Source organism: Amblyomma maculatum, chromosome 3 (assembly GCF_055883805.1).
Source record: "Amblyomma maculatum isolate TAMU_Amacu chromosome 3, ASM5588380v1, whole genome shotgun sequence".
Classification (NCBI taxonomy): Eukaryota; Metazoa; Arthropoda; class Arachnida; order Ixodida; family Ixodidae; genus Amblyomma; species Amblyomma maculatum.
Genome location: NC_139346.1, coordinates 122,780,988 through 122,807,272, shown reverse-complemented (window position 1 = coordinate 122,807,272; position 26,285 = coordinate 122,780,988). Strand labels below are relative to the sequence as shown.

At 44.8% G+C, this 26,285-nt stretch overlaps 1 protein-coding gene across 1 annotated transcript; it reads left to right on the top strand.

Annotated features, from left to right (window-relative positions):
* Window positions 1-5,646: 5,646 nt before the first annotated feature.
* On the top strand, window positions 5,647-25,903 carry LOC146195911 (techylectin-5A-like). The gene is made up of 5 exons (XM_084596876.1): window positions 5,647-5,740; window positions 10,479-10,621; window positions 14,111-14,216; window positions 20,253-20,420; window positions 25,620-25,903. Exons 1-5 carry the CDS (start codon window positions 5,653-5,655, stop codon window positions 25,901-25,903), a joined length of 789 nt encoding a protein of 262 aa, XP_084453002.1. The 5' UTR covers window positions 5,647-5,652.
* The last annotated feature ends 382 nt before the right edge of the window (window positions 25,904-26,285 follow it).

Below are 26,285 nucleotides of genomic sequence, written 5' to 3'. Positions count from 1 at the left end.
TCGCGCTCTACACAAGCTTCTGCTTTCGACTCGAGAGGCGGTTCAGTTACTACCAGTTCCCCACACTCATTTGATGGAACTGTATCTACTACAGCTACTTGGGTCGGCATGCAGTTCACCTCGCTTAATGGCGTCACTTCGGACTTCTGGCCGATTAAGCCTGTGCTAACCGTCTCAGCTAGTGTCTCGACCGAGGTAACAGGATACTCTTCTGTTCGAGAATCGGTCGGCTGACTACTGCGGTCACGTTGCTCGGCCGCTTCCCCAAGCTGTTTCTCACACTCTGGTACCTTTGACTTTTCAGGTTCACTTGTGTCTACGGCGTACGTGGTCTTAATCTCAGCGTGCTGTACCTTCGACCCTTTCTCATTGCTTGACCACCTCTCCGGTACTACCGCCTTTGCAGCTAGCTCCCGAGCTCTAGATCTGGTCAAGGCCTGTACGCTACCCTCTCCAAACACCAGCCCATTTTCGCGCAAGAGGTGATCGGACTTGTTTGAAAATAGGTACGGGTACTGAGGACGAAGCACAGATGACACCGCCGCTTCTGTCTCAAGTGCCCCGAAAGGTCCCTCAATAAGCACTTTGGCTATTGGCAAACGCACGCTGCGAGCTTCCACGGCCTGTTTGATCCACGCGCACTCACCCGTGAACATCTCTGGTTCTACGTAAGAGGGGTGAACCACATCGATGGTAGCCGCAGAATCGCGAAGCACTCGACACTGTTTCCCGTTCACGAGGAGGTCTCGAGTGTACGGTTCGAGAAGCTTCATGTTCTCGTCACTTCGGCATAATGACAACAACACAATCTTTGGTTTTGTCTCTGGACACTGTGCCGAAAAATGACCAGGCTTCTGGCACGTATAACAGACGCGCGATTGCCTTGCCTCGAACCTCTTTTTCCGTTCGGCTTCGGTTACCACCGTCGCTTTATCGTCGGCCGGACTGCTTTGACTCGCATCCGCACCACGTTTATTCTCTTTAGCTTTAAAGGGCTTGAACTTCGGCCTCTCAAACTTAGAGCCGAATTCCCCCTGTTGACCGTCCTTAGCTCCACGAGCCCGACGCGTCACAAACCCTTCAGCTAGCTCGGCGGCTTTATCCACCGTACTAACATCTGGCCTATCCATGACCCAATACCGCACGTTCTCGGGTAACCGACTGTAAAACTGTTCCAGCCCGAAACACTGCAGAACCTTATCGTGGTTACCATACGCTTTTTCTTCTTTGAGCCACTCATACATGTTTGACATGAGCTTGTAGGCAAACTCTGTATACGACTCACTTTTGCTTTTCTCATGCTCTCGAAAATTCCGACGGAATGCTTCTGCTGACAGCCTGTACTTTCTTAGCAGACTCGATTCCACTTTGTCGTAATCCTCTGCTTCCTCTTTTGTCAAGCGAGCGATTACGTCTGCCGCCTCACCGGGTAACAAAGTGAGCAAGCGCTGTGGCCACGTTTCCCGAGAAAACCCTTGCCTCTCGCACGTTCGCTCGAAGTTAACCAGGAACAAACCAATGTCCCCTCCAAGCTCAAACGGCCCCATTAGGTCCCTCATTTTGAACGATTCCCGTTCTCCTGCACCGTGAGTCCGACTTGCACTACCAGCGCGTCCCGCGTTTACCTCGATACGTTTCAGTTCCATAGTGAGTTGACGGTCTCGCTCCTCTTTCTCTTGCCTTTCCTTACGGTCACGTTCCTCTTTTCCTAGCCTTTCCTTCAGTTCACGTTCCTCTTTCTCGTGACGTTCTCTACGTTCACGTTCCTCTGTCTCCTCACGTTCGTCAATGATCTCAAGGCATTCCGAAAGCTCGTCATCTTCAGCTTCCGACGCAAGAATAGCCTTTAACACTTCTGGTTTTCTGAGTTTGTCTGACAAATCCAGACCCAACTCTTCCGCAAGCTCCAGCAATTTCGGTTTGCGCAACGACTTCAAATCCAAATTCATGGCTGTTCCTAGTGCTGCCTTCTCTACTGCCCACTATTGCCTTGCTGCAATTAACCCAGCAACAACGACAACACAATTACCAGCTCTGTTCTCTATACTTAACAAAAGCCTGGCAAAACTCAGTAGAAGAAAGTCCCGCACTCACCAAACCTCGCAGCCAAGAATCCAACGCAGTCGTTCCGCTGCAGGCAACCAGTCATCACACAGGGCTCGTTGCACTGCTCCCGACTTTCCGCTTAGCTGCTTGTTTCACGGGTCACGCCTGGGACATCTCCGCTCTTCCCACCAGATGTTGCACTCGGTCAGGCCTGGCTCGTTTCACCGACCACGGTCACTGCTTGGTCGTCCTCGTCTCTCCGCTGTTCACCAGTTGTTGGACGACGGTATCGCCTGGCTCGTCCCTCCGACCACGGTTACGGCTTGGTCGTCGTCATCCCACCGCTGTTCACCAACTGTTACGTTTGGGGGTCGCGTGGCTCTGGGTGGCGTTGGCCTGGTGGCTCCGTGGACGGCGGACGGCATCCACTGTGCCAGCAAAGAACCTTTACTACAACATCGAGAAGATACGGGCAGAGAAGCTGACCCGGAGAGAATACAGACACGTTCACACAGCTGGTGTCTAGCGTCGTCTCAACGGCGCGTTAAAGTAGTCTCTATCTCAGCGGAGTCGGCCGCTGCTTTTTATAGTTTTTCCAGTTCACGGGGAAAGGGTAAACCCTCAGAGGAAAGGGAGAGCTAAACATGTTGGTTCACGACGAATGACTCAATCGCAGGTGTTCCGACCTCATCTCCTCCACCTCCTGCAGACAGGAGAGGGCGACGCACTTTCCCTCGATCTCCAGGCTTGGCCAGCTTCTGCACACACACGCACGCACACACATTTGGCGCGTGGCAAGAACACGCTGAGGCTTGTCGGCGGGAGGAAGCGTTGCGCGTCCGATGAACGGCGTCGAAATGGCCGATCCGCTCGCGGTTCTGCCTGTTGCTATGCGGTGGCCGCGTCAGCTGTCCCACTTGTCGGTGGAGATACGTAACACCGCCCAATATCAATTTGCACTACTTCCTGCTTACCGTCCACTGTCTTTGTTCTGGCTATGGGTACCTTCCTCCAGCCCCGGTGTTTCCTCAAATCTTCTGAGCAAGTACCAGTGCCCCTACCCTATTTCCAAGCAAAAATCCCCGTCAACTACTCCGCAGAACTCCTTGCGCCATATACTGACCATCGTCGCAGCTACAGTGAAAACGTATACCTTACTATTATCCTGCCACCGTGACATTGCCATAAGCAGCCAGGATGGCGCCGTTTCGCCCGGGGGAAGTTGTAGGGCAGGCAATCGGTTTTGAAGTGTTGAACGCCTGATGCTCAAGAAAGACAACGACGACAATAATGTACAACTTCTGACACAAAAGAAAGACAGCGAAAACAACGCTCGATCCGATGCTCGCACGTGTGCTGACACAAGCTCTAGGACTAATCGCCGGATGTTGTGTTAACTGTTCATGGCGTAGCGCGCTCTGCAAGGTCCCCTATTACAAAATAAATGATGCTGAAGATGATGAGCATAACTATAAGTCCGCGGCAGGGCCGGTCTAGAAGCTCTCCGTCACTAAGCGGTGGCATGTCACCGCGGTTCCACGTATACGAGCAGCTCGTCTGAAGATACAGGGTAACGTTTATCTTTCTGCGACGCAGCTCTGGTCAGCGGAGCTCACAATAGAGTCCAATCAGCCATCTGGCCGTGAATGAGAGAATGCCTCCTGGCACCGACACTATCTCCGTTATCAACCGTCTCGAGTTACTTTGTGCGTCGCAGACATCATTTTCTGGTCCCAGCCAATTGGGAACGCCCAGTTGCGTCATGTCTGGCAAAACAATTCGGCCCGTACCTTGGTGTGCAACTTGAGATACCATTCCGGTATACGGCCTGCAAGGGGAAAAACGGCGTTTTACTTCTAGCATCAACTTTTGCTGTTGGAAGCAAGGTAAGCTATATAGCCTTAGCTACATAAACAGGTAAGGATTGCATGCATGAAACAACGTTAAAAACGTGTTTGCTGAGCTCAACGAACTAAAGTTTAAACAAAATGTTATAAAAAGGTGTCTTTGCAAAAGCAGAATATAAACACAGTATTTTAAAGTTAATTTCTCCCTATAGTCATGATGGCGTTAAATGTTAGCGCTAGACCTAAAATCAAATGAATCATTTTTTTTCCTACTTTATAAAATTTGTGTACGCTAGCAATTAATGGTGAAATTATGATTACTTGGTGCTTGATTCGTTTTCGGCTATCGTGTTCAAGAGCCCGTCAAGTTATTCCGGTTCCTTCGCAAACCAGTAAAATATATTGTTTTGTTTTGCTGAACCGCTTTCTTGAAAATGCAGGAGAAATGAGAATTTTTTTAATGACATGTATTCTGATTCTTCGATTCACCACTGAATGTATGATACCTAAAGTATCAATGTATAGAGAAATCTCATCTTTTTGAAAATATCTCCCGTGGTTTCTTGTGAGGTAACTTGCGGACGCAGAGGTGTTGCGATAGAACAATTCACAGGTAAAAATGTTGCACAAATTTTGCTTCAGTTAACATCTCGAGAAGGCTTTGAAAACGCTCGCCTCGAAAAGAAATGCTGCTGAATTTAGAAAGAATCAACAGGACGCATGTTATCATATTCGTGTGAAGGCTACAAGCATGATGTCATGCCTTAAAACGCGGAGGATATAAATTTGTGCAATAGACTTGCGCAAGTCCACGCTGTGTGTGAATGTTCTCGTGTGCGTGCTATTTAGAACTGAGGCCCTGCGAACTTAGTCTTGATCGCTGGCGATATTTAAGCAAGCAAATAGAGCAACGCGGCACTTTTTTGTCCCTCCGGCGGGAAGTTGGATAGAATGCTTTCCAGCTTCAGGTTTAGGGTAATGAAGAACAATGGATGGGTATTAAAGGCTGGCAGGAATTCCTACATGGTAATTATATGTCCGTCTATTCTAGAAAGCTTTAGTCTATATTTGTTCACAGTGGCGCAGGATAACCACTTACGCTCCAATACAGGACCGTCAACTAATTAGCGTTTTAGTTATCTAAACCTATTCATTGCTAGGTCCATCTGCATATATTCGTATTACATGTGCTTTCTTTTGTACTGACGCGGTGGCTTAGTGTCTACCGTGTTCGGATGTTAAGCTCCAGGAGGTTGGTTTTAAAGCCGACTGTAGCAGCGGGATGTCAAGCAAGCGATGTGCAAGAGACCTCAAGTTATGCCTGATATTAGTGCGCGTATGACAAGCACAGTTAGTCTCGTTCATTCCAGAGTCGTACAGTATGGAATCCGACACAGCACATGCTTAGGTCTTGGTATGTTAAACACCTTTTGTTACGTATTGGAAGACGAAAGAGTGCATATAACTTGTCTTATACGACGGGCAGTATAACTACGGATATTATAATGCCCCCTTTTCGTCCTTTTGCATCTCCACCAGATGCGTGAGCTGAAGTGAAGTGAATATAGAATACTTACGCTTAATTTTATACTGTGTACTTCGAAACGTGTTTTTGAATGTGATCAAAATAGTGGTAAAAGAGACGACAGGTTAAGGAGCAACATTTTAATTGGTGTATATTTGACATTGGAATACTTTGACACCTCTGGCCATTTTCAGACATCCACTTCTTCACTGCGCTACACAGAACATTTTCGCCATGTGTCGGTATGCAACCTTGCTGGCAATATTCGTCCACGCGACAAGCGCCCCGCTACAGTCGTTTGGTGCGACTCTTGTCCAAAAATGTAAGTGTTTATAATTCTTGCATTAAATTTGAAATGCTTTTTACTGATTGGCTATTGTGAATACGATAGAAGAAAGCACACGATGCGGTATACTTCAAACAAGGTAGAAAGCTGGCTATTTAGTGTGTCACCAATAATTAACGAGACTAGAGCATGTAACAGTGACACAGACAACATCCTGACTTTTTTTTATGACTGTGTCCTTTTTCATTCACTTGTCTTTTTTGTTGCGAAAGCAACACTCCGACAGCTAAAGCGAGACCTCGGGTGGCCGCAGCTACAGCCTGAAGAGGAGCTACGGTCTCCTCATAAAAAAAATGCTCTCTCCACCGGGAATCGAACCTCCATCTCTCATGCCCCATCTCAAACGCTTTAGCCAAGTGAGCCATGCGCAGATTATTGTTTTATTACATAGAAAAACTTGAGTAAAAAAAGAAAAACTCCATTTACTTACTATGTTTATGTCTGAAGTTAGCGGGGTGCTTAATATGAGCCCGCCACATCCCAAGCCCGACAATGCACCACCTTCAAAACACCAAACTCCCGGGAGGCCCACACATGCATCTAGATTAGGCAGAGTTTGGAGGTTCTTCGCGTGGAGCATACGCACTCCTGACCAAAGTACACTGCTCCCGAAACACAGATTTGGACGTTCTTGGTGACTCGGCATGCCTGTCCATCATACGGCATTTCCAAAGACTGAACAGTTCCATCAACACAAATAGATCATAAGGCACGACAGAGTTTTTGTCAAGAGGCCAAAATCTAATAGTACATGATGTAATTTAAATATCTTTTTAAGAGTTCTTTGTAGTATGTCCCAAAAGAACATAGCATCACGGCACAGAATAAAGCAATGAACAATTGTCTCAGGCACGTTACAGAGACGTCAATTCACCACCCAGGGCACAAACATCTCTTTATCATAAAGAAATGTTTTGACAGGCAACGTCGCTGTGTGCCGTTTGAAAAAGAACGGCTGCCTGAAGGCACATTCGCCTAACACGCTTTAAAACAGTGGTGTTCAAAAGCCCCAGATAAGGCTGCCGATACAACGGTGGATGGAAGAAAGACTCAGTGAGGACCTGGTTCATCTGCTTTCTCGAGGGGTTACACAGGTAATCTATAGAGAAACGCACAGTCAGAAAATTGAAAGTGTCAGCAGCCTTTTTAAGGAATTCTCATAAAGGCCCCTCATGAGCCTGCCCAGTCGATGCGAATAAGCAAGGCAAATGAGGAATAACACGCCTAATGATGACAGGCACAAACAAAATGAGTAGTTTGCCGACTTGAAAAAAAAAAAAAAGCGGGAAACAAGTTGATACACAAATAGGGGAACAAGGCCCACTCCACAAAACTCTAAGGGAAGGAACAAGTCACGCCGCATGGACTTCCATTGAGTGCGCCACACAAATGTCGATAAAATTATGTGTATTACTTGTACCTTCCTCCTTCCACAATTCAGGACTTGAAGGACATACGCATGCTTCGCAAACAAAAATATGTCACAGACCTGTCCACGCCTGAGATCGAAAACAGCGCATCTTAATTTTCCTTCTCTAGCGTAAGGATGGCAATAGTCATGATGATAGGCTAGTCAGCGGCGCATTTCAGACGAGCTTGTACTCAGCATTGGACACGACTGGATTGAACTACATTAGATTAGATTGGATTAGACTCGACTGGATTGGATTAGACTGGTTTGGACTGATTTGGTTTGGATTGGATTGGATTGTACTTGACTGGAATGAACTGTACTTGATTGGACTGGATAGGATTACACTGGATTGGTTTGGTTTGGCTTATATTAGATTGGATTGCATTACACAGGATTGGATGGGATTAGATGAGATTCGAGAGGAGTAGGCAGCCCAGCACCAGGCACACATGATTGCACTATCCTGGCCTAGCTGAGATAAGTCATCGCCAATTTCCAAGCGTAACCATAGTTCCCTAGTATTCGCTAGCCCTCGCTTTAGCCAAAGCTAAACCATCACTATTTTTTATTTATTGATAGTTCAAATGAGGGAAACAAAAACATTCACTTCACAGATGAGAGAAAAAATGCTGTTGTAACAGGCAAAAATCAAGACGTGCGCGAAAGCTTTGCCCTAACTGACCACCTGTGCCCGTATACGGGCAGTTCTTTTAGCACTTTTCATGTGCAATGCACAACCGTTGTCCTATGTGACGCTTTCCCTACTGGTATACATTCCCTGATCATTGTTCTTAGAGAAATAAGATTTCTGAAAAGAATTGAAAATTTGTTCATGCTCTAAACATTGTATGTTAGGCTTTGAGGCTTTATTTATTGCAAGCTGTTTGATAGTAACATTGAAATGTTACAGATAGATGTGGTGTTTCATGCTTGTTGCTTACTCATTTAACAAAGGCATTCTTCAGACTAAACAATTCGCAAATAGATAGGATATGCAAGAAGGCTAGAACATTTGTCATCTTGTCACCATAGGTGTAAGCAGAATAAAGACTATCAGGCCATGTATTTGGAGGAAATGGACGGTACCTTTTTGGTTCATACCATGGATCTATCCATCCAAACACTCTGCTCCCCACACACACCTGGCGCTTAAGTGATTCCTGTTTCTTGTAGCTGCATCTGTTTTGTGCAGCGCGTATGATAAATAGTGGCGGAACAATGTCCTCAGACGTAGGTGTGGGGCTGAAGAAAGCTCTCAGTTTTAAGAACTTAGAAGCGAATTCAGTAACATGAAATGATGAAACCTGCTCAACAGTATTATTACTAGTAGCAGATAATAGCAATATTTTATTGAATATTGAAGGCATTCCGCAATGAGGCCCCTAACATCCCAGAAAGCGTCAGGAACACTGACTATCGTTCTCTTGAAGGTGCAGGGACAGGTAATATATCTTAAATGGACAGGGTAAGAAGAAATCAGGAAAATAATTCTAGTAAAAAAAACTATAAAAGAAAAGCGGTCAGATTCACCGTACCATTGAAGGATGGTACGTTTTCTAGGCTTTATTTAAGGAAAAATGAAAAAACAATAGAAATTTTTCACGCTGCTTGAAAAAAAAAAGAGTTTTAGAATAGCATTAAAGTGGTAGCGAAAATAAGAAAAATTATATATGTGCCGTAGGCAAATTGTAGTAATAATAATAATTGGTTCACAGGAAAGACAAGGCGCAGTATCTGTCACACTTTTTCAGTGGACACTTTTACCGCACCGTAAAGTAAGGGAGGAAGGCAGGAGTGAAAGCGGAGAGAGAGAAAGGGAAGCAAATTATGCCTAAATAGAGATTTATTGCAACGCTCAGAAACCGCTCAACGCATTCTACTTCGCATGAAGGCGGAAGGCCTTTCATCACTGGTTACTACTGCTTCTTTGTTCCAAACTTCTATACATTAGTGTCTTTTAGAGAGCCAGTTAAAACAGAAAACCTGCTTTCTGTCATCAAAATGCCCGAGTGATGCTTTGGCGACTAAAATAATGTGCAATAAGAAACGTGAACCCATCTGATTGACGAAATGCGAACGTGAAATTTGTAGAACGTGTATGCTTTCCATCAAATAATATGGAATGGGGAAAATATTTTAGAGACTTCAGTATAGACTGCCGTAATAAATTATTTATATGCGTTAAAACACCGCCGCAAATTTCCAAAATATTTTTTGGTTCCTTCATACCAACTTTGCCTGTTCTGAAGAGTTGCAGACGGTAAAATAGCAGATGGCGGCCCATTAGGCTTCAGGGAGCCAAAATCAGGAATGGATCTCCAAAACTGGGCTGAGAAACAGCCTCAGCTGGATCGCGAAAGCACGGTCAGTCATAGCGAGAAACACCAACCACAGTGAGATATTAAAGGTGTCAAACAGCAACCACAGTGAGACATTAAGGGTGTCAAACAAGACCAAAACTACTCCTTGTTCAGCTGAAAATGGGTCTAGCTTGGAAGGCCTCCTCCGCGTCCCGTTACAATATGGAAAGCCGCAACGCTGCCTTCATAAAATTAGTGCATGCGCTAAGACTAATTCTATGCAAGCATTCCCCGCATGCGCACTAGTGATCCATTATTCCGCTAAGCATGATATCATGCAAGGCCCGCTATACTACAACATTTAATTATTTATAGCCTCACCGCGGCCGCACCTGTCCCAGGGCCCTTTTTTCTGCATTTAGGCAGAAAACAAAAATAGAGAACCATAGGCCAATGGAGCACATTTATTCATCTCACAAATACAATGCCTGATGCAGGAACAGAAGCTAAAGGCAATTGGTGCCTGACGAGGCCACTGTCTCTACGCGGTTCGGACTGCTGGTGCAGCATATACTTAAGTAACAATCTTTCCTTAACAAGTCCAGGTATATAACACGCATGAGCACGAAATCTTGATAATCTGAGGAACATTGGCAGTCCATAACAGAAAACGCGAAAGATATCTTTCACTATCAGCGTTAGCAATGCATATTATGATAGCAGGTCTATCGAAAGCTTGTTTGACTTGCGACGCTCAGGTAAGGGTGCGGAATTTCGGTCCAAATACACGGCCAATGACACGTTTCACTTTATATTCGCAGAAGAGAGAGATCGTCTATTTTTTACCATTAACAAAGCCATTTGATTTTGACGAGGCATAAAAACAAGCAAACTGAAGCCAAAGCGTCCTAAAAGACATCGAAATTAACCACGCATAGGGATTCATGTCATCTGTATGCGCTATTCAGGAAACAAAAATGGCTGCGGTTTTGTTCTGCAGTGCCGTTTAGGCCCCAGCACTGCGGCGACGCCCTGCGAGGCGGTCACGCGACGAGCGGAGTTTACACCTTGTTCCACGATGCTGCTGGTCCCTGGGGACAGAGAGTCTACTGTGACATGGATACGGACGGAGGAGGCTGGACGGTAAGGATTACATTTTGGGGAACTTCTTTCGCACACTTCTCCACAGAGCATCTTTTGTTTTTAGAATCTTATGTTGAGAGTTTTGTTTCTGGAAGTCGAAATATAGAAGGTTTCTATATGAATTCAACGCTAGCAGATCAACTAGTCGGATATTCGTAATTGTAACTATTCAGATAGTCGTAATAGCCTAGGGTGGCTATTATGATGAAGTAACTTATAAAGCACTTCCCACGGAACGGGTAGCTTAAATTGTTGCTGCAGTTTTGTCCAAACTAAGCGAATGCTGTATGGAGAACACTCTCTGTCATCCTAAGAAGGGCGAGAATGTAAGATAGCGATTCCATGGCTTCAATTGCAGAGATTATTAATGTAACAATCTAAAATTCGCAGTGCGATGCCTAAAACAATTATTTTAGGCCGAGAAGAAAATTGTCGTACCAAAATATTCCAATATGCAAGCGAAGAAGCATGGCTGCTAAGTCTACCCATCGCTAGTAATTTTCGTTTGCTTCCGAAGGCGGTTGTTCTGAGATCCTAAAATTAACTCGTGGGACATACTTGTTTTCCACGTCATAAATCAGGAGACTACTACCCTACGCTCAACTATCGACCAATATCATTGACCAGTATTTCTTCCAAGATATTGGAGCAGGTCATCTTATCCCATCTGCCAAACTTTCTTGGGTGACCTTGTTTTTTTAACTGTTTTCTAACTGTTTTTTTTACATGGTTTGAGAAAACGCTTGTTTTGCGAAATATAATTGATTAACCCTATGAGCTAGGTCAAGTTCATACGTCATGATTGAAATGCGACTGAATGCATTTATATACGCTTTAGCAATGCGTTTGATACAGTGTCGCCGAATGTACGGCTTTACAAATTGAGCATGCCTAATGTCAAACATGGTGTACCAGAATTTGGTTGGTTGGTTTGTGGGGTTTAACGTCCCAAAGCAACTCAGGCTATGAGAGACGCCGTAGTGGAGGACTCCGGAAATTTCGACCACCTGGGGTTCTTTAACGTGCACTGACATCGCACAGCACACGGACGCCTTGCTTTTCACCTCCACCGAAAAGCTGCCGCCGAGGCCGGGATTCGATCCCGCGTCCTTGGGAACAGTAGTCGAGCGTCGTAACCACTGCGCCACCCCGGCGGGGTGTACCAGAATTTATAAAGTGCGTTTTGTCTAACCGATTACAGTATATACGCTTTAATGACTTTGAATCGTTAGCGATTCGTGTGACCTCGGGCATCTCGCAAGATTCTCTCGTCTGTCCCTTTCTAACAACGACCTAACAAAGTAATATCTTAAATGGGACTGTTTGTGGATCATTATGTCATTTACCACGAGAAAAAAAAAACATTAATCACGTTGAATTACTCCAAGCGGGCCTAACCACTATCGCCAATGAGGGCTCGCAATGGCAAATGGCGCTTAATGCTGCTAAACTCAAAGTATTGCGCCTTTCCCGTCTCAAGAACGCATGTCCTGTTTTCTACACTTTATATTTCCTTATTGGCACACGTAGAATCTCGTAAATATTTTGGGGCAATTCTAATTTCGGATCTAACCTGGAAAGCACACGTCAGCTTTATCACAGCCGCCCCTATAACTGCATGCTTTCATACATTAAAAACAATCTCCTTGGCGCCAGTCATTATCAAGATTTATCTCTGTAAGTCACTTTTTGGCTCAAAATTACATTAACAGGCTGACACATTAGAAGCTGTGTAGAACAGAGCAGCGTTACTGTTTTTTTTTCCTAACAGCATCGTTCCTCCAGCGTCACAAATATCAAAAATAGTTTGTCATTACGTCATTTTGATCTGCGCAGATAGGTGCTACATTTATGTCTATTGTCTTAAATTCTCAATATGAACTCCACCCTTAAAGAATCACTTATCAAAGCACCAACGTGTGTTTCATCCCGCAACGATAACTCACGGAAGATTGGAGGTCCTGGTTACCGTACGACATCCTGCATATCTTCTTTCATTCCAAAACCATGGTCGGAGTGGAACCACCTACCACCAAATACTTATGTTGACGAGTTTAAGGCAATGCTACCGTTATTGCGCTTTACTCTAACCTTGACTGTTTCACTCTGTTTAGAACATTTTGTATTAAATTCTGTTCCTCTTTTCGTCTGTAGTTTGTATTATTCAGATCTTTCTGTCTTTGCGCCCAGTTGACTGTTAATTATCTATTTGAATGGTAAGTTTCAAGTACACATTTTTATGTTTGCTTGCTATTTTTTGTTTATTGTTTCGGTGAAATTATTTGTTTCGGCGTTAGTAATCTTCATAATAATTGCACTGTTTCGCACTGTCAAGAAATGTATATTCTTGCAGCTTGTTATTCTTTGTGGCAATCATGGGTATCATTTTTGTACACATTTGTGTGTGTGTGTGTGTGTGTGTGTGTGTGTGTGTGTGTGTGTGTGTGTGTGTGTGTGTGTGTGTGTGTGTGTGTGTGTGTGTGTGTGTGTGTGTGTGTGTGTGTGTGTGTGTGTGTGTGTGTGTGTGTGTGTGTGTGTGTGTGTGTGTGTGTGTGTGTGTGTGTGTGTGTGTGTGTGTGTGTGTGTGTGTGTGTGTGTGTGTGTGTGTGTGTGTGTGTGTGTGTGTGTGTGTTGCCTCTTTTTTCTTACCAGTTTCATTTTATCTCTATGTACCACTTCCGTCAGTAATGCCATGTAGGTCATATCGGAAATAAATAAAGGAAATTCCAATTAAGCGATCAGGGAGTGAACGAAAGCGACTTCTTTTTCGGCATCGAAGACTGTAATAATCTGGTTTCGCGTCTCATATTAGAGATATACCTTTGCTCGGTGCACATGAGAAAAGCCGCGCATGTTGTGGCGACGGAGAAGCGGAAGGTGTTTAGCATATAGTTGTCCTTTTGATAGGCTCATGTTGAGCGTCGTCAGCGAATCGCTGGGCGAGGATCGCAGTACACAACACGTGACCTAAGCATGTTCAAGCTGGCACGCCAAAGAGCCGTGCGCCTCGCGAAGGAAGAGGCTAGCTCACTGCTTGAGCGAAGCGAAGAGGCGCACCGGTAGACATGGCGGAGCAAGAATGAGTAGAGCACGGCCTATCCATGTGTCCGACATGGCGTCACAAAACTGTTTCTATGTTATAAAACTGCTACGATAAGGCGCAGGTGGCCTAATTTATCGAGATGTAATGGGAGGTCCGGCGATTTGTTCGGCGGTTTGATAGCGAAGTGGATCAAGATTGTGAAAGTGCCTGCAGTTTATTCCTGGATTCTGGGAAATGAGCCGTGATGCGATAAACCTGAAGTCTGCAAAAATAAAACTGAGTATGAGCCAGAGAGTAGAGATAATAAAAGAGGCTTGAGACAACGTCAAGCCAAATTTGTGTGCTTAGGTTGGCAGCTCTGAAACGACAAAATGAGGACTGCCATTCCAGACTTCACTGCGGTGGCTCTTAATTCAACTACGCTACTTCTTTTTTTTTTTATGCAGGTAATCCAAAAAAGAGGCCAATACGGAAACAACGTGTACTACTTTTACAGAAACTGGATAGAGTATGCTGGAGGATTCGGCGATCCCACAAAGGAGTACTGGATTGGTAACCCAGCCTCATAATTTTGAATGTGAAATCATGTTTAAAAATGCAGAAATTATCCAGAGCAGCTGGTTGTTGGTTTCGTTCATTATGTATACAATGTACAACGAATATTTAGGAATCAGATTATGATACTATCTAGGTAGATGAAACAGCAATGATTGATAAACTATGGTTAACATGAAGAAAACTGCAACTATTCACGTAGTGTTTTTACTGGTCAATGATGAATGTCTCGAGTGTGTTCACAAAATTCGTTTTAGGTTTTAAATCATTAGGTATTCCATTTCGTTAAATTCAATTAGTCTTCCCTCATAAGTACTATAGCATGGTGGAAGGTTAAAATTGCGAAGAGTGGCAGCTCTTTGGCTTCTGCTGGGAAGCAGGAAGAGGTTAGTGGAAGCGTGTCGTTCGGTATTACAATTCTATGCACTATTGCTCCAGTTTTTAATACATATATATAGTTCAAAAGTAACAATCTCAGCGATTTGATTTGCATAAAGGCTTTGTTCAGTCAGTGTACTTTCAAAACTTTGCAAACTTGACCGCTCGTTTTTATAGAAGAAAAATTGCTTCAGCCTACTGAAGAAATTAGAATATTTCGTGGCTTACCAACCGTGGATTGAGGCAGAAAATTGTGATGAGACGTTCAGTGATAAAGGGAGCTTTTATTTATGAAAACTCACCTAACTGTTACAACTATTCATGCTAATTGGTATGGTAGAAAGGAAACGCAAATTTGGAACAGATATAGATAATACTAGATTCGCTGCTGAATGTAAAACGTTTCATAGAGTTTGGAACCTTCATAGAAGCAGTTTGTTATTATTCCTTTTAATTTCTTGTTTATGTGGTCCGAGCCGATGAATATAATTTTATTTCAAACTTTTGCTAGCGAACCTCAAATACGTATTGAATGTCAGCAACTTGATGGTGCCACCGCTCAGTGTTCTTGTCATTGCTCCTGCCGACAGAGTAGTAAGGCAAGAATCTGAAAGAATTTCTTTGTAGGAGTTTTAAATCCCTTTTACTTTAGTAGTACCGGTAAACGGGAACAGGTGGTGGTGCTGACTATGATGAGAGGGGAGGGGATACTGCTCACGACTTATGCCGGCCTGTAGGAGAGGCGGCACTTTTGGCGACCAGGGGAATGGGTTAAAGGGAGGGTTGGGAACGGGTGGGGGAAAGGGGGGGGACTCGAGCAAAACGACCGCAAGAGTCAGAAGGGCCGAAGCACGAAGCACAGCGCCGAGGACCACTGACACAGGACTATTCAGAGTGCCCGCAGATCACTCACCACAAATTCAGACACGACCGGCAAGTCCGAGCCAAGTGCAGGGTCGGGTTCGTTGCGAGCAGCGCACTCCTCGACAAGCGTCCTAGCTCCGGGAGGGAGTCAGAACGGTCTTGAAGGCCCGAGGGTGTACTCCGGAGCGACACCCCGGTGGGGTGGCGCGAGGACTGCCGGGGGAACCGCAGTACGCTGCCGCGTTGGTGAAACCGGGCAGCAGCAGGAGATGATCGCACGGAAACCGCTGCCTTGGCAGCGGCAGTGGTAAGACGCCCGACTACTGTGCCGGAGTTCCCGGGTTCGAATCCCGGCCACGGCAGCTGCGTTTCGATGGAGGCGAAACAAAGAGGCGTTGTGTGCTGTGCGATGTCAGCGCACGTTAAAGATCCCCAGGTGGTCGAAATTACTCCGTAGCCCTCCACTACGGCCCCCCTTTCTCTCTATCCACTTTCACTCCCACCTTCATCCCTTCCCTTACGGCGCGGTTCAGGTGTCCACAGAGCAAGTGTGACAGATACTGCGCCTTTCCCTTCCTATGAACCAACCAACCAACCAACCAACCAACCAGCGGCGCGGCGGTTGGCACTTAGGGGACCATCTAGGCGGATGGCGCGCCAAGGCCCGCGAGCAGGGAGACCACTGGAAGCTGTCTCTTGGGGAAATCCGGGAGGCAGAAGGAGGGACCGCATAGGTACATCTGCCGAGGCAGAGGCGCGGCGGCTGACGCTGAAGGAACCGCCGGAAAGGCGGCGCATCGAGGCCCGTAAGCGCACGGGAGTGCTGGCGAAGCAGCGGGGAGGACCGCAGGAGAAGCGACAGGAGACGCTGGGTGCGTCAGGGCCCACGGAAGATGAGGAAGCAGAGGCCAGGAGGACTGAGTCTCCGAAGGAGCAGAAGTAGGCCGAAGCGGGCAGCCACAGGGATGTGCCACAGGCGACAGGGATGTGCTTGACAGGTAACGGAAATCCTGGTATCCATTGCAGCACTGGGGGCGCCTCGCAGGATGAAGCGATGGGGGCGTGCTGGCAGACATGAATCAGGGACCACTGCGGCAGTAGGGCTGCCAGAAGCCAGCGAGAGTGGGCCAGGATGGCCCGGAGATTGTACCACAGGATACCGGGGCACAACAGGACTGCGGCCCGCGAGGCAGCAAGCAGGACACGTGAACGCAGGAGATAGCACCAAGGCAGGCGACCGGGCGAGCTCGCCGGAGCGAGCGCTTGTGCACACCCGCTCTCGCCGAGCCCTGATAGGCGACTGACGCTGGGAGAAACGCGCCTAGTCGTGAGAAATCGAGCGCGTACGTCCGCTCCGAGAGGTCCGAGAGATCCAAGAGGAACTGTAAATCGGAATATTTATGCAAGTAAATTGCATATGCAAGTAATATTTATGAACGCGAATTATTGTTTCCTAAGTCTGCTCTGCAAAATGGGAATGTTTAGGCAAGTAAAAATGCAGCGCAGACACGTAGGAAGCAATACTACGTGTGTATGTATACACTCAAACGGCCGTTTCACGTTGACGTGTAACTAAGCGTTCAGTTGAAGAAAAATGCATTAGACCTGAAATTTCACTCAGTGCTGACTGAAAACATAGCATTTTAAATTAGACATTTGTTACCAGATAAGCTGAAACAAAGTCAGAAATTGCCTGAGTATTTTTGAAAACAAAATCATGAGCCCGAAGTTCCCCAGACAGCTTTCTTACGATATAGATAAGGAAGCAGAGGGGAATGCACGATATAGAAAGGCAAGCAGAGGGGAATGCACTTTTTGTGTTGGTTATAAAGTAGAAGAAAAAAAGACCACACGGTGCCGGCTGGGTGTGAAACCACGACCTCCGATGTTTGCGTCCACTGTTTTACCACTCGGCTATGGGAACGGCGATTTATTTGTTTACATAATGAGGTGTTTTTTTACAGTAACGCATTCTTTGAGTGTTCGCCGGTGTCACCCTCTAACTAACCAGTGGATATGGAACACCCTGTAGTATCGCAGGCGACACGTAAAATGTGTCTACCGGTAAGGAGGGAAGCTTTGTGTTGGTGATAACCCTCTTACGCCGCCTAGTAAGTGTTCTGTCCGCATTTGATTGCTGAATATCTTAAGAGGTGCAGCACGAAACATGAAAATCATCCAACAAGAGAAATGATAATTTATAGGTTTTATGGCCGCTCCTGTACGCGATGTAAAGGGTGAATAATCTTGCTTACTGACGCTATAACACCGAGGCCTCATTTACTGGTTCCTGTAGCGCCAAGTAAATAGTGATATAGGAGGGACGCAGAATCTCTCCATATGAACGCACTTTCATGTTGGTCGGGCCTCCGCCGGGGGCGTGCAGTGGTTACGGCGCTCGACTACTGTTCCCAAGGGCTCGGATTGGAATCCCGACCACGGCGGCCGCTTTTCGTTGGAAATGGGTGCCCGTGTGCTGTGCGAAGCCTGTGCACGTTAACGAAACCAGGTGGCTAAAATTGTTGGAGCCCCCTACTACGGCGTCTCTCATAGCCTCAGTTGCTTTAGGACGTTAGACTCCACACAAAAAACATGTTGGTCAAATAATCCTGACACCGATATAGTGAAAGATAAACTTATACTTAATGAAGAGCTTTCCTTTTTAAAATTTAGTGTTACCTCTCTTTTTCACATTTTCCTGCAAATACACGGGTTCAATTACGGCTGAATTGCTGCGCACACTTCGCTAGCAATCGAGTTTGCTAGTCAATGTAGAACCTATGTGAATATATCATTCGGTAGCCAAAGCATGTGCTCAAGCATCCTCTGGCACTGTTATTTTGTTGTTACAGTGCGTTTTTTTTTTTTTTTTCACGAGAAAAGAAGTTTCGCCCCGTTTTCGGGAAGGTTTAGAGCGAAGCATTTCTTAGGCAGTCCGTTCGTGGAAGCGTGGCTGTTGACGTAAACAGTGGATCAGGGAGCCACCCCATGACAGGTTTCATTGACCAACCTAGGAGGCAGGATTCTTCAGTCTACCGAAATCGACAGTGGTCATCATAAACACACAAGTACCAGATAGTATCGTGAATGATATTGTTCGTATGCAGAAGGTCCCCTGGCACTGTCGCGTTCTAAATTTCAAGGTGAAAATTAACAGTACGCGGAATAAGGCAGTACAATTGCGTTACCGTACTGTTCCAAGCGGTTAAAGCCAACCTAGGCCTAAGATTTGCCTGACCTAAGGCCAGCTTTCCTAGTCGTACAGAACATTAATTTATCAGACAGATTGCGGAAAGGCAGCTTGGTGAACGGCAGTGAGGGTGGTGTCCTGACTTCAAACAAAGCTTATGTTTCGTCCTCTAGAGTTCCTGCACGTTCAGAGAATGATACGATGGTTAAGGCAACAAAAATAGACAAAGAAAATACTATAAATAGCGGACTCAAGCTACCATTTTTTTGTGTTTAAAAATGCATCCCTAATGCATTACGCGACAGAACTGTGGAGAAGTAGCGAGTTTAATTTTGCTCGCTTTTGTTTTCATAAACTATCTCCGATTTTCAGTTGGCTCTCGCTGAACAAACGGAAGGTACGGTAATACTTATATAAACACTCTTAAAACATTACACAATTGTGCTAGCTTCGCTTAAAGGTTATTGGCCAACGCCTTTTTTTTGTCACCTTTTTTCCTCTACCTTGCGTATTTGAGTACTCATTAAAATTTCATTACTTTTTTTTTGTTTGCCTTCTTCGCCAGAACCTATTGCGACGTCTCACTGACACATCTCGCGTAATCTCGCAGAACCTCGCTGACACATCTCCCGGATTCCAGATATTCGCCATGAGCCCAGAAAGGCTTCGCCTTAAAACTTTTGTGGTTATTCTCGAGGTGACTCTGGCCGAGCACAATCTCTGTGAGATTGCGGAACTGTTCGTTTGGCAAAAAGGATCTGTGCTTGTAGCTCACGCCGCTAACATCTAAACAGCCAGGCGATGTGCAACGAAAAGAATTGCGCTCATACATCGTATTACCAAACATCTCAATCATCTGCATTTCTGTTCCTGAAATTAATATTTTCACGTATTGTAAACTGCAATTTAATCACAACATCTGCACGTCCACTAATTTCGGCATTACATGCTTGCAATTTTGCTTAAAACCAGACTTCAATGTTTTTCTAATGTACTCCGATTACTCGTGAGTGCCGCACAAACAATAGAAGCTTAATTGAGTTGGTGCCTGTAAGAAGCATGGACCATTCCCATCAATGTGTTAATCAATTGTATGCACTTTATTTCGCGGTTGCCTCGCAATTATCTCAATATGTGCACATCACCTGCCTGGCAAAGTGTAAATGCTCGGTTGATAAGGGCAGCCTTCAGAAGGAAAACTTAGATTCGCATCACAAGCTTGGACCGTATTTATCATTATGTTCATAAACGTATTTTAGAGTATTTATTCCAAGGGTGCCTTAAAATCAATTTCGATTCGTAAGAATGTTGGTTGGATATCCCACTTTTAATTGCTTTCTCTGCACGCTTGAAGAACTTACGACGTAAGGGTTTTCTATCCATTAGTTGCTTAGACTCTTCTCATCAGCATCGAATAACAGTCTGCTACAAAGTGCCCTTTCTACCTCACCACTAAATTATGCCCCAAGTAGCAGGACTCGCAATATTCTGTTACATTTAGTGACGATTTATGAGCCACTCCGTGGTACTGCAGTGCCGTAATTCAGCGACCACCAAATTTATCTGAATTTAATCGAATCTCTTTCTTTGTTTCCATGCAGGCAATCGGGCATTGCACGCTCTTACATCCGGAAAAGAGGTCATGACACTTCGAGTGATGCTGATTAACGGCACAAACGACTACCAATCAGTAGACTATGAGAGTGTTCGCATTGCCAACGAAGGCGAACTCTTTAAGATGAAACTAGGAAAATTCCTCGGCCCTACAGGTGAGATTCTGCCGTTTCATAAAGGACGTTATGTTCATTTCCGGTACGCGAAGCGTCTTGAAAGCGATCAGTTTGGCTAAACTAGGGTGATCATAGGGACTAGAATTCGGCCCGATGGGTTGCCATATACTGTACTGGCAGTATGCGCATGATTATATACCATGGTAGCACTGCAATAAGTCATTTTCTCCGAGCGCTTGGTGCAGGAGGGACAGCCGCCGATAGGAGCCTGCTTCATTCCAACGTTATGACATAACAAGTGACTTTGACAGCAACCCTTGTGTCATGTAACCCGCAGTGGTTTACACTATCCAATGACACTAGTCAAAAGTTCGTAAGACGTGACAGAATTGGACCATTTGTTCGGTCATTTTTCTAAATTTTGATATCCTCTCCCTTCGATGTTTTTCGCTGCGTACAGCGTGAAATAATTTCGAAACCTTGTTTACCAGAACATGACATATCAATGCTGTATCTTGGCTCTAAAGACCTGCTAGGCTGCCGAATGGATTTAGCCGGAATTTGAGTGGATCTCTGGAAGAATTCAATACTCCGCAATGCGAAATTCGCACTCAGCTAAAGCGTTTTTGCGATATACTGATAACATTATGTGAGGACTAATATGTATGTATGTATGTATGTATGTATGTATGTATGTATGTATGTATGTATGTATGTATGTATGTATGTATGTATGTATGTATGTATGTATGTATGTATGTATGTATGTATGTATGTATGTATGTATGTATGTATGTATGTATGTATGTATGTATGTATGTATGTATGTATGTATGTATGTATGTATGTATGTATGTATGTATGTATGTATGTATGTATGTATGTATGTATGTATGTATGTATGTATGTATGTATGTATGTATGTATGTATGTATGTATGTATGTATCAGCAGTTACAAAGCACTATTTTCTCATGAAGCAAAGAAAATTCAGAAAAATAAAACGAAAGGCCTTAAGCGATCGATGCACAGATCGTGGCTCTTCGTTCTATTTTCGTTCAACTCAAGTTGATAACAACACACACAGCTATGGAAAGGGAAATGATATGTGTGTAACCTCGGAGGCAGGAATGCAAAGGAACGTGACAACATCGTCGAAATCAAGTAGGAACGCACATATGAGGGGGCGTCATCTGCAGGCGCTAGCTGGTGGTTGGTAAAATAAGTGATTATACTATAACATGGCTGATGTTTAAACCTTCGATACCGACTTAGGCGAAGCGAAAGCGTTGTTTTGCATGGTTTTGTTTTGATGAGGCTTAAGTACAGATGGGCAAGTGTGGTTTTGCAGCGGTTAAGCTGCCGAGACTACTGCGTCCAGGACACTGTCTACTACAAAAGGCCACACTTGGTGCTGTACTTGGCGACAAAAAATTGATGTCAAATGTTGACTGGTGGTACACAAAAGATGCTACCATGGTTTAAATATATAGCCACACAGTGACCTCTGGCTCGTTTAGGGTCGAGCGGCCAGACAGATTGACCTTGGCTGATAAATGGCCCCGTGTGTCCGGGTGTCATCTACGAGCCTTAAGCACTATCTTGTCAGCGTGAAGTTTAGTCAGCCCCACAACGTTGAATGGACATAAATGGTTGGCCTCTTCAGCCGAATTAGCATTAAAGGTGCATCAGTGCTCTTCGAAATAGAAGATAGAAAATAAATAGAAGAGCATTGTAATAGAACATAGAAATACACTGTAATTATCACATTGCTCATGAAATAACATGTCTAAAACACTACTAGAATGTTTTAGAGCCCTAATCTTTTCGTTGCAATAGATGCAACCATGGTTGAACTATACAGCCACACTGTGACCTCGGGCTCATTTAAGGTCAAGTGGGCGGACAGACTGACCTTGGCTGATACATGGCACCGGGTGTCATCAACGAGCCTGAAGTACCAGCATGTCAGCGTAGAATTTAGTCAGCCCCACAACGCTGGATCGACATAAAGCGTTGGCCTCTTCGGCCGAATTGGCGTTAAATGTGCATCCGTTGTGTTCGAAATATGTAGTTGGTAATAGAAAAGCACTCTAATCAAGCACTGCTCAAACGAAATAACGGGTCTAAAACACTACTTGAATGTATTATAACCTAGCTCTTTTCGTTTAAAGGTCGATAAAAATAGATGTTCTCCCAAAACCAGTACCTTAACAAAGGTTTCCGCAGTGAAGTTGATTAAAGAATCACAAAAATAACTGAAAATTAGGAAAGGTTTCCAAGACAGCTTATCTGCATCTGCTTCTTCTCGGCTTCTGCTTCTCTCAGCTTCTTTTGGCATCTGTCCTGATGTATGGATTTAAAACGTAAAGACAGGCTAGTGTGGCCTAATCACGTGTGAACAGTTCATCCTTACTGGCCTGCTTATAGAACATCAGCTGTAGCGATAGTTTAAGATAACATCGCTCGGTGAACGTTTTACCGAGTCCGGTAGTCTTGATGCGCACACATGAAGAAAAAAAAGTAGCCTCGGTCACACGCCATCGAGCCAGCATCGGCTATCACGCTTGTGTTCACAGGATACGCAGTCACTACATGATACAAACCGTTAGACCACCGCCACTTCCGCATTCTTTCGAACGAAAGCCCTTCGTTTATGGCCTCGTGATTAATTTTTCAAACCAGGATACTTTCATCTACATTGAAAAGACAAACACTAGTACCATAGGAATCACTGGATCCATTATCGGTCATAGTATTTCTCTATTTGGTGCTAGGTCTTCTAGAAAAAAAGCTTTCATTCACAAAGGCACTGTTTATGAAGAGGGAGAGTGTTGAGGAAAGTGTTTGTTCATAGTTTAGTCAGCCTTACGAGGTGCGGTAATGCTCAAATGAGCTCTCAGGTCTCGCTACCCCTCTCCTAGATTTTTGTCTTAATCTCTTCCTTACCCTGTCAAGTGGCTGAAAATCAGAAACAATCGTGCTCATCGATAGAAAGCTCAGCCATATTCTCTCCGAGGGTGGCCGGAGACACGAGACAATAAACAAAGAAAACTCTCACGTTAGTATTCCTCAGCACCTACGTTGTCCAGAGTGCATCCGCAGATGCGTAGGAAGGCTGTGACGCTCGACGTCAGCGTCGACAACAGCTGTGATTTAATTGCACAATATGTACTTCTCCCGCGCCAATCCTCAAGGTCATGTCCTTCCGAGAACTGATCTTAGATGTGGCGAGAGGAGCCAGCGCTTCTTGCTTCTTCTACTTCGTACACCCGGTGTTGTGTTTTTCTTCTTCACACCTGACAAACAATTTGCGCCCTCTGGTGGACGAGACCGGCATGCAATTCAAATAGATAGATGGATTTACTGAAAGGAAAGGCATAGATGTTGGACGGAATAATTAAAATCTGACCTGCTACCCTGCACTGGGGAAGGGGGGAAGAAAGATGATCATGATGGGTGACGATGTGGGAGAAAGCATATTAAAATATATACAGGCGCGGCAGCTTTCTTTACAAGCGCGAATCAAGTCCGGTGGCGCACAAAAAACAGCAAAGATCCCGCACTGCCAGGGCACCCTTCCCCTTGTCCTGTAAAGCGCCCAGCTGCAGTTCTCCGACAGAAGGCTCTTCTCTAAACGCTGAAGTGACTAGCACATTAAATTCACACGCATACACTGGACACCAATAATATATGCTCCACATTCTTCGGGATGCCACAAGTTGAACATTCTAGGGAGTCGACCTGTTCAAATATATAAATAATGTGGATTCCTGCCCGCAGTGGGCAAGGATCCATTGAAACATTATCCTGTGGCCTTTCAGTTGGGCAGATGTAAGGACCTCCATATTTTTAGTGCCAGAGAATGATAGGCGATGTGGCGTAAGGAATGTTCCAAAATTTCCACTGCAGTCTTTGAGGTGATTCCCCTATATGTAGCGAATAGATTCCCGAAGGGCTGCAAGTTCAGCAGCGGTTGCTGTAGAAGTATGTCCCAAAAGGAAATGTAGATTCATTTTCTGAGCTGGTATGACCACAGCTGCTGGTATGACCACAGATCCGGCGATGTATGCGTGAATATAATTAGGATATTTTGGCTAGATGTGCGCCAGTTGTTTCGCGGCAGCTATTGTTTGACCCCACTAAGTGGCACCATTCATTTCTTTAGTATCCGAAGAACACGAAGGTGCACCAAAGGTTTATCCATCACCCATGGTGGTTGGGTGGCACGATATGGCAGGCATATACCCTGTTGATACTTGCGCCTGATGGCAGCGGAGTGCAATTTTAAACTGCATTCCAGCTGCTCGTCCAGAATCTTACTCAATGGGTGAAAACAGTGTGATGTAAAAGTTCGTAAGTATACACGAAGTGGTTCGTGTGACAAATATATTGATATTGGACAAGCATGTGTCTCTTCAATTGTGCCTTTCGTAAAGGTACATCTGGGCAGTCCAATGCATATTTTCAGTGCTGGCATCAAATGGGATTCAACTGAGAGCCCCTTACTGCACCTTTACGAGACTCTGTTTATTGGCTACATTCGGTACAGCCTCGCAGTACGCTCTAATATGAGAATTTCCTGCTTGCATGCAATTCAAGGCTGCGATGCTAGGCTCTGAACCGTTGTACTGCTTTAAGGTTGGCTGCAGTAATTTTTATTAAGTTTTATATTTTATATTCGAAATCAAGAAGCTACGATTTTCTTGTACCGCATACTGTGAAATCTTATCGAAAGCCCATTTGAAGTAAAGGAGCACTGTTCACGAGATCATTATCTTTCTTGATTTGAGTGCCCGGAAGCTGTAGTATGGTACTGATCGCTTCTTTCAATAGGTACTGCGGCAAGGGTTTGTGCCAATAATAATGTACGATATAAAAGAACCGTACACATCTGAAATCCGAGAAAGAGAAAGATTTAAACCTTAATAGTGTTAGTGGTAGAAGTCAGATATCCTATAAAGGTTGAGCTGTTGAAGGGACTGTCTTTACTATGTTGCACGATTTTCGGATTAGGATACGTATTATCAAAAATTATGTTTGGTTTCAGAGCAATTCAATGCTTGAGTAGATCAGTTTTCTTTGGCACCACCTATTGCACTGCTGCTCCTAACTTGGGTGCTTCAATTTACAGTGCAAGTAATCAAAAAAAATTCACGATATTTATACTCCGCCCAATAAATGTCTACAAGTGAAAGAGTGATTTATACTGATACTCTGCTTGCGTCCACGTTTGCAGACTGGGACAGCATGTCAGTTTGCGATGGAATGAAGTTTTCCACGTACGACAAGGACAATGACCTGGCCGACGAGAGCAGCTGCTCCGTCTTATATCGTGGTTCCTGGTGGTACAACAACTGTCATGATTCGAACCTTAATGGTCTTAACCTGAATGGTATCCACGCAAGCATAGCCGATGGCATTGCATGGTTAAAAAGAGGACCACACGGCATATTTCTTACGTATTCGTATCCCAGTGTGCGTATGATGATCCGTCCGAGTAGCTTTACAATAGGCTCGTGAACAGCTTGTGTAATTTAGTTTCGACTAGATTACACGAGCTCTATACTCCTTTAAAATTGGAGCTCTGGCCACCACTTGTGCTTGTCGTCCATTCAGACCAGAAAAAAAATCAAATCGAGTGAAAAGAAAATTTCTTGTGGCTCGCTTTGCGTCAGAATTCCTGAAAGGAGGCGGGGCTTACCGCAAGGTGTAGTTAAACAATTTTGCTTCACCATTAACGTGCCATTTTATTAAGAAATGGACGTCTTGTTACGTTTGTTATTGTGGTTTACTTTATAAGGAGCTCATCATACCTAGTGCTACTGGCTAATCTTTTGGATAAAAAACTAAAAAAAAACTATCTTTGTTCTCTATTCTTCAATGTCTTGAATGGGAGGCCCAA

Coding starts and splice junctions, on each gene's coding strand:
- LOC146195911 (XM_084596876.1), top strand. CDS start 5,653: ATGTGTCGGTATGCAACCTTGCTGGCAATATTCGTCCACGCGACAAGC. Junction 5,741..10,478: donor TGCGACTCTTGTCCAAAAAT/GTAAGTGTTTAT, acceptor TTTGTTCTGCAG/TGCCGTTTAGGCCCCAGCAC. Junction 14,217..20,252: donor CACAAAGGAGTACTGGATTG/GTAACCCAGCCT, acceptor GTTTCCATGCAG/GCAATCGGGCATTGCACGCT.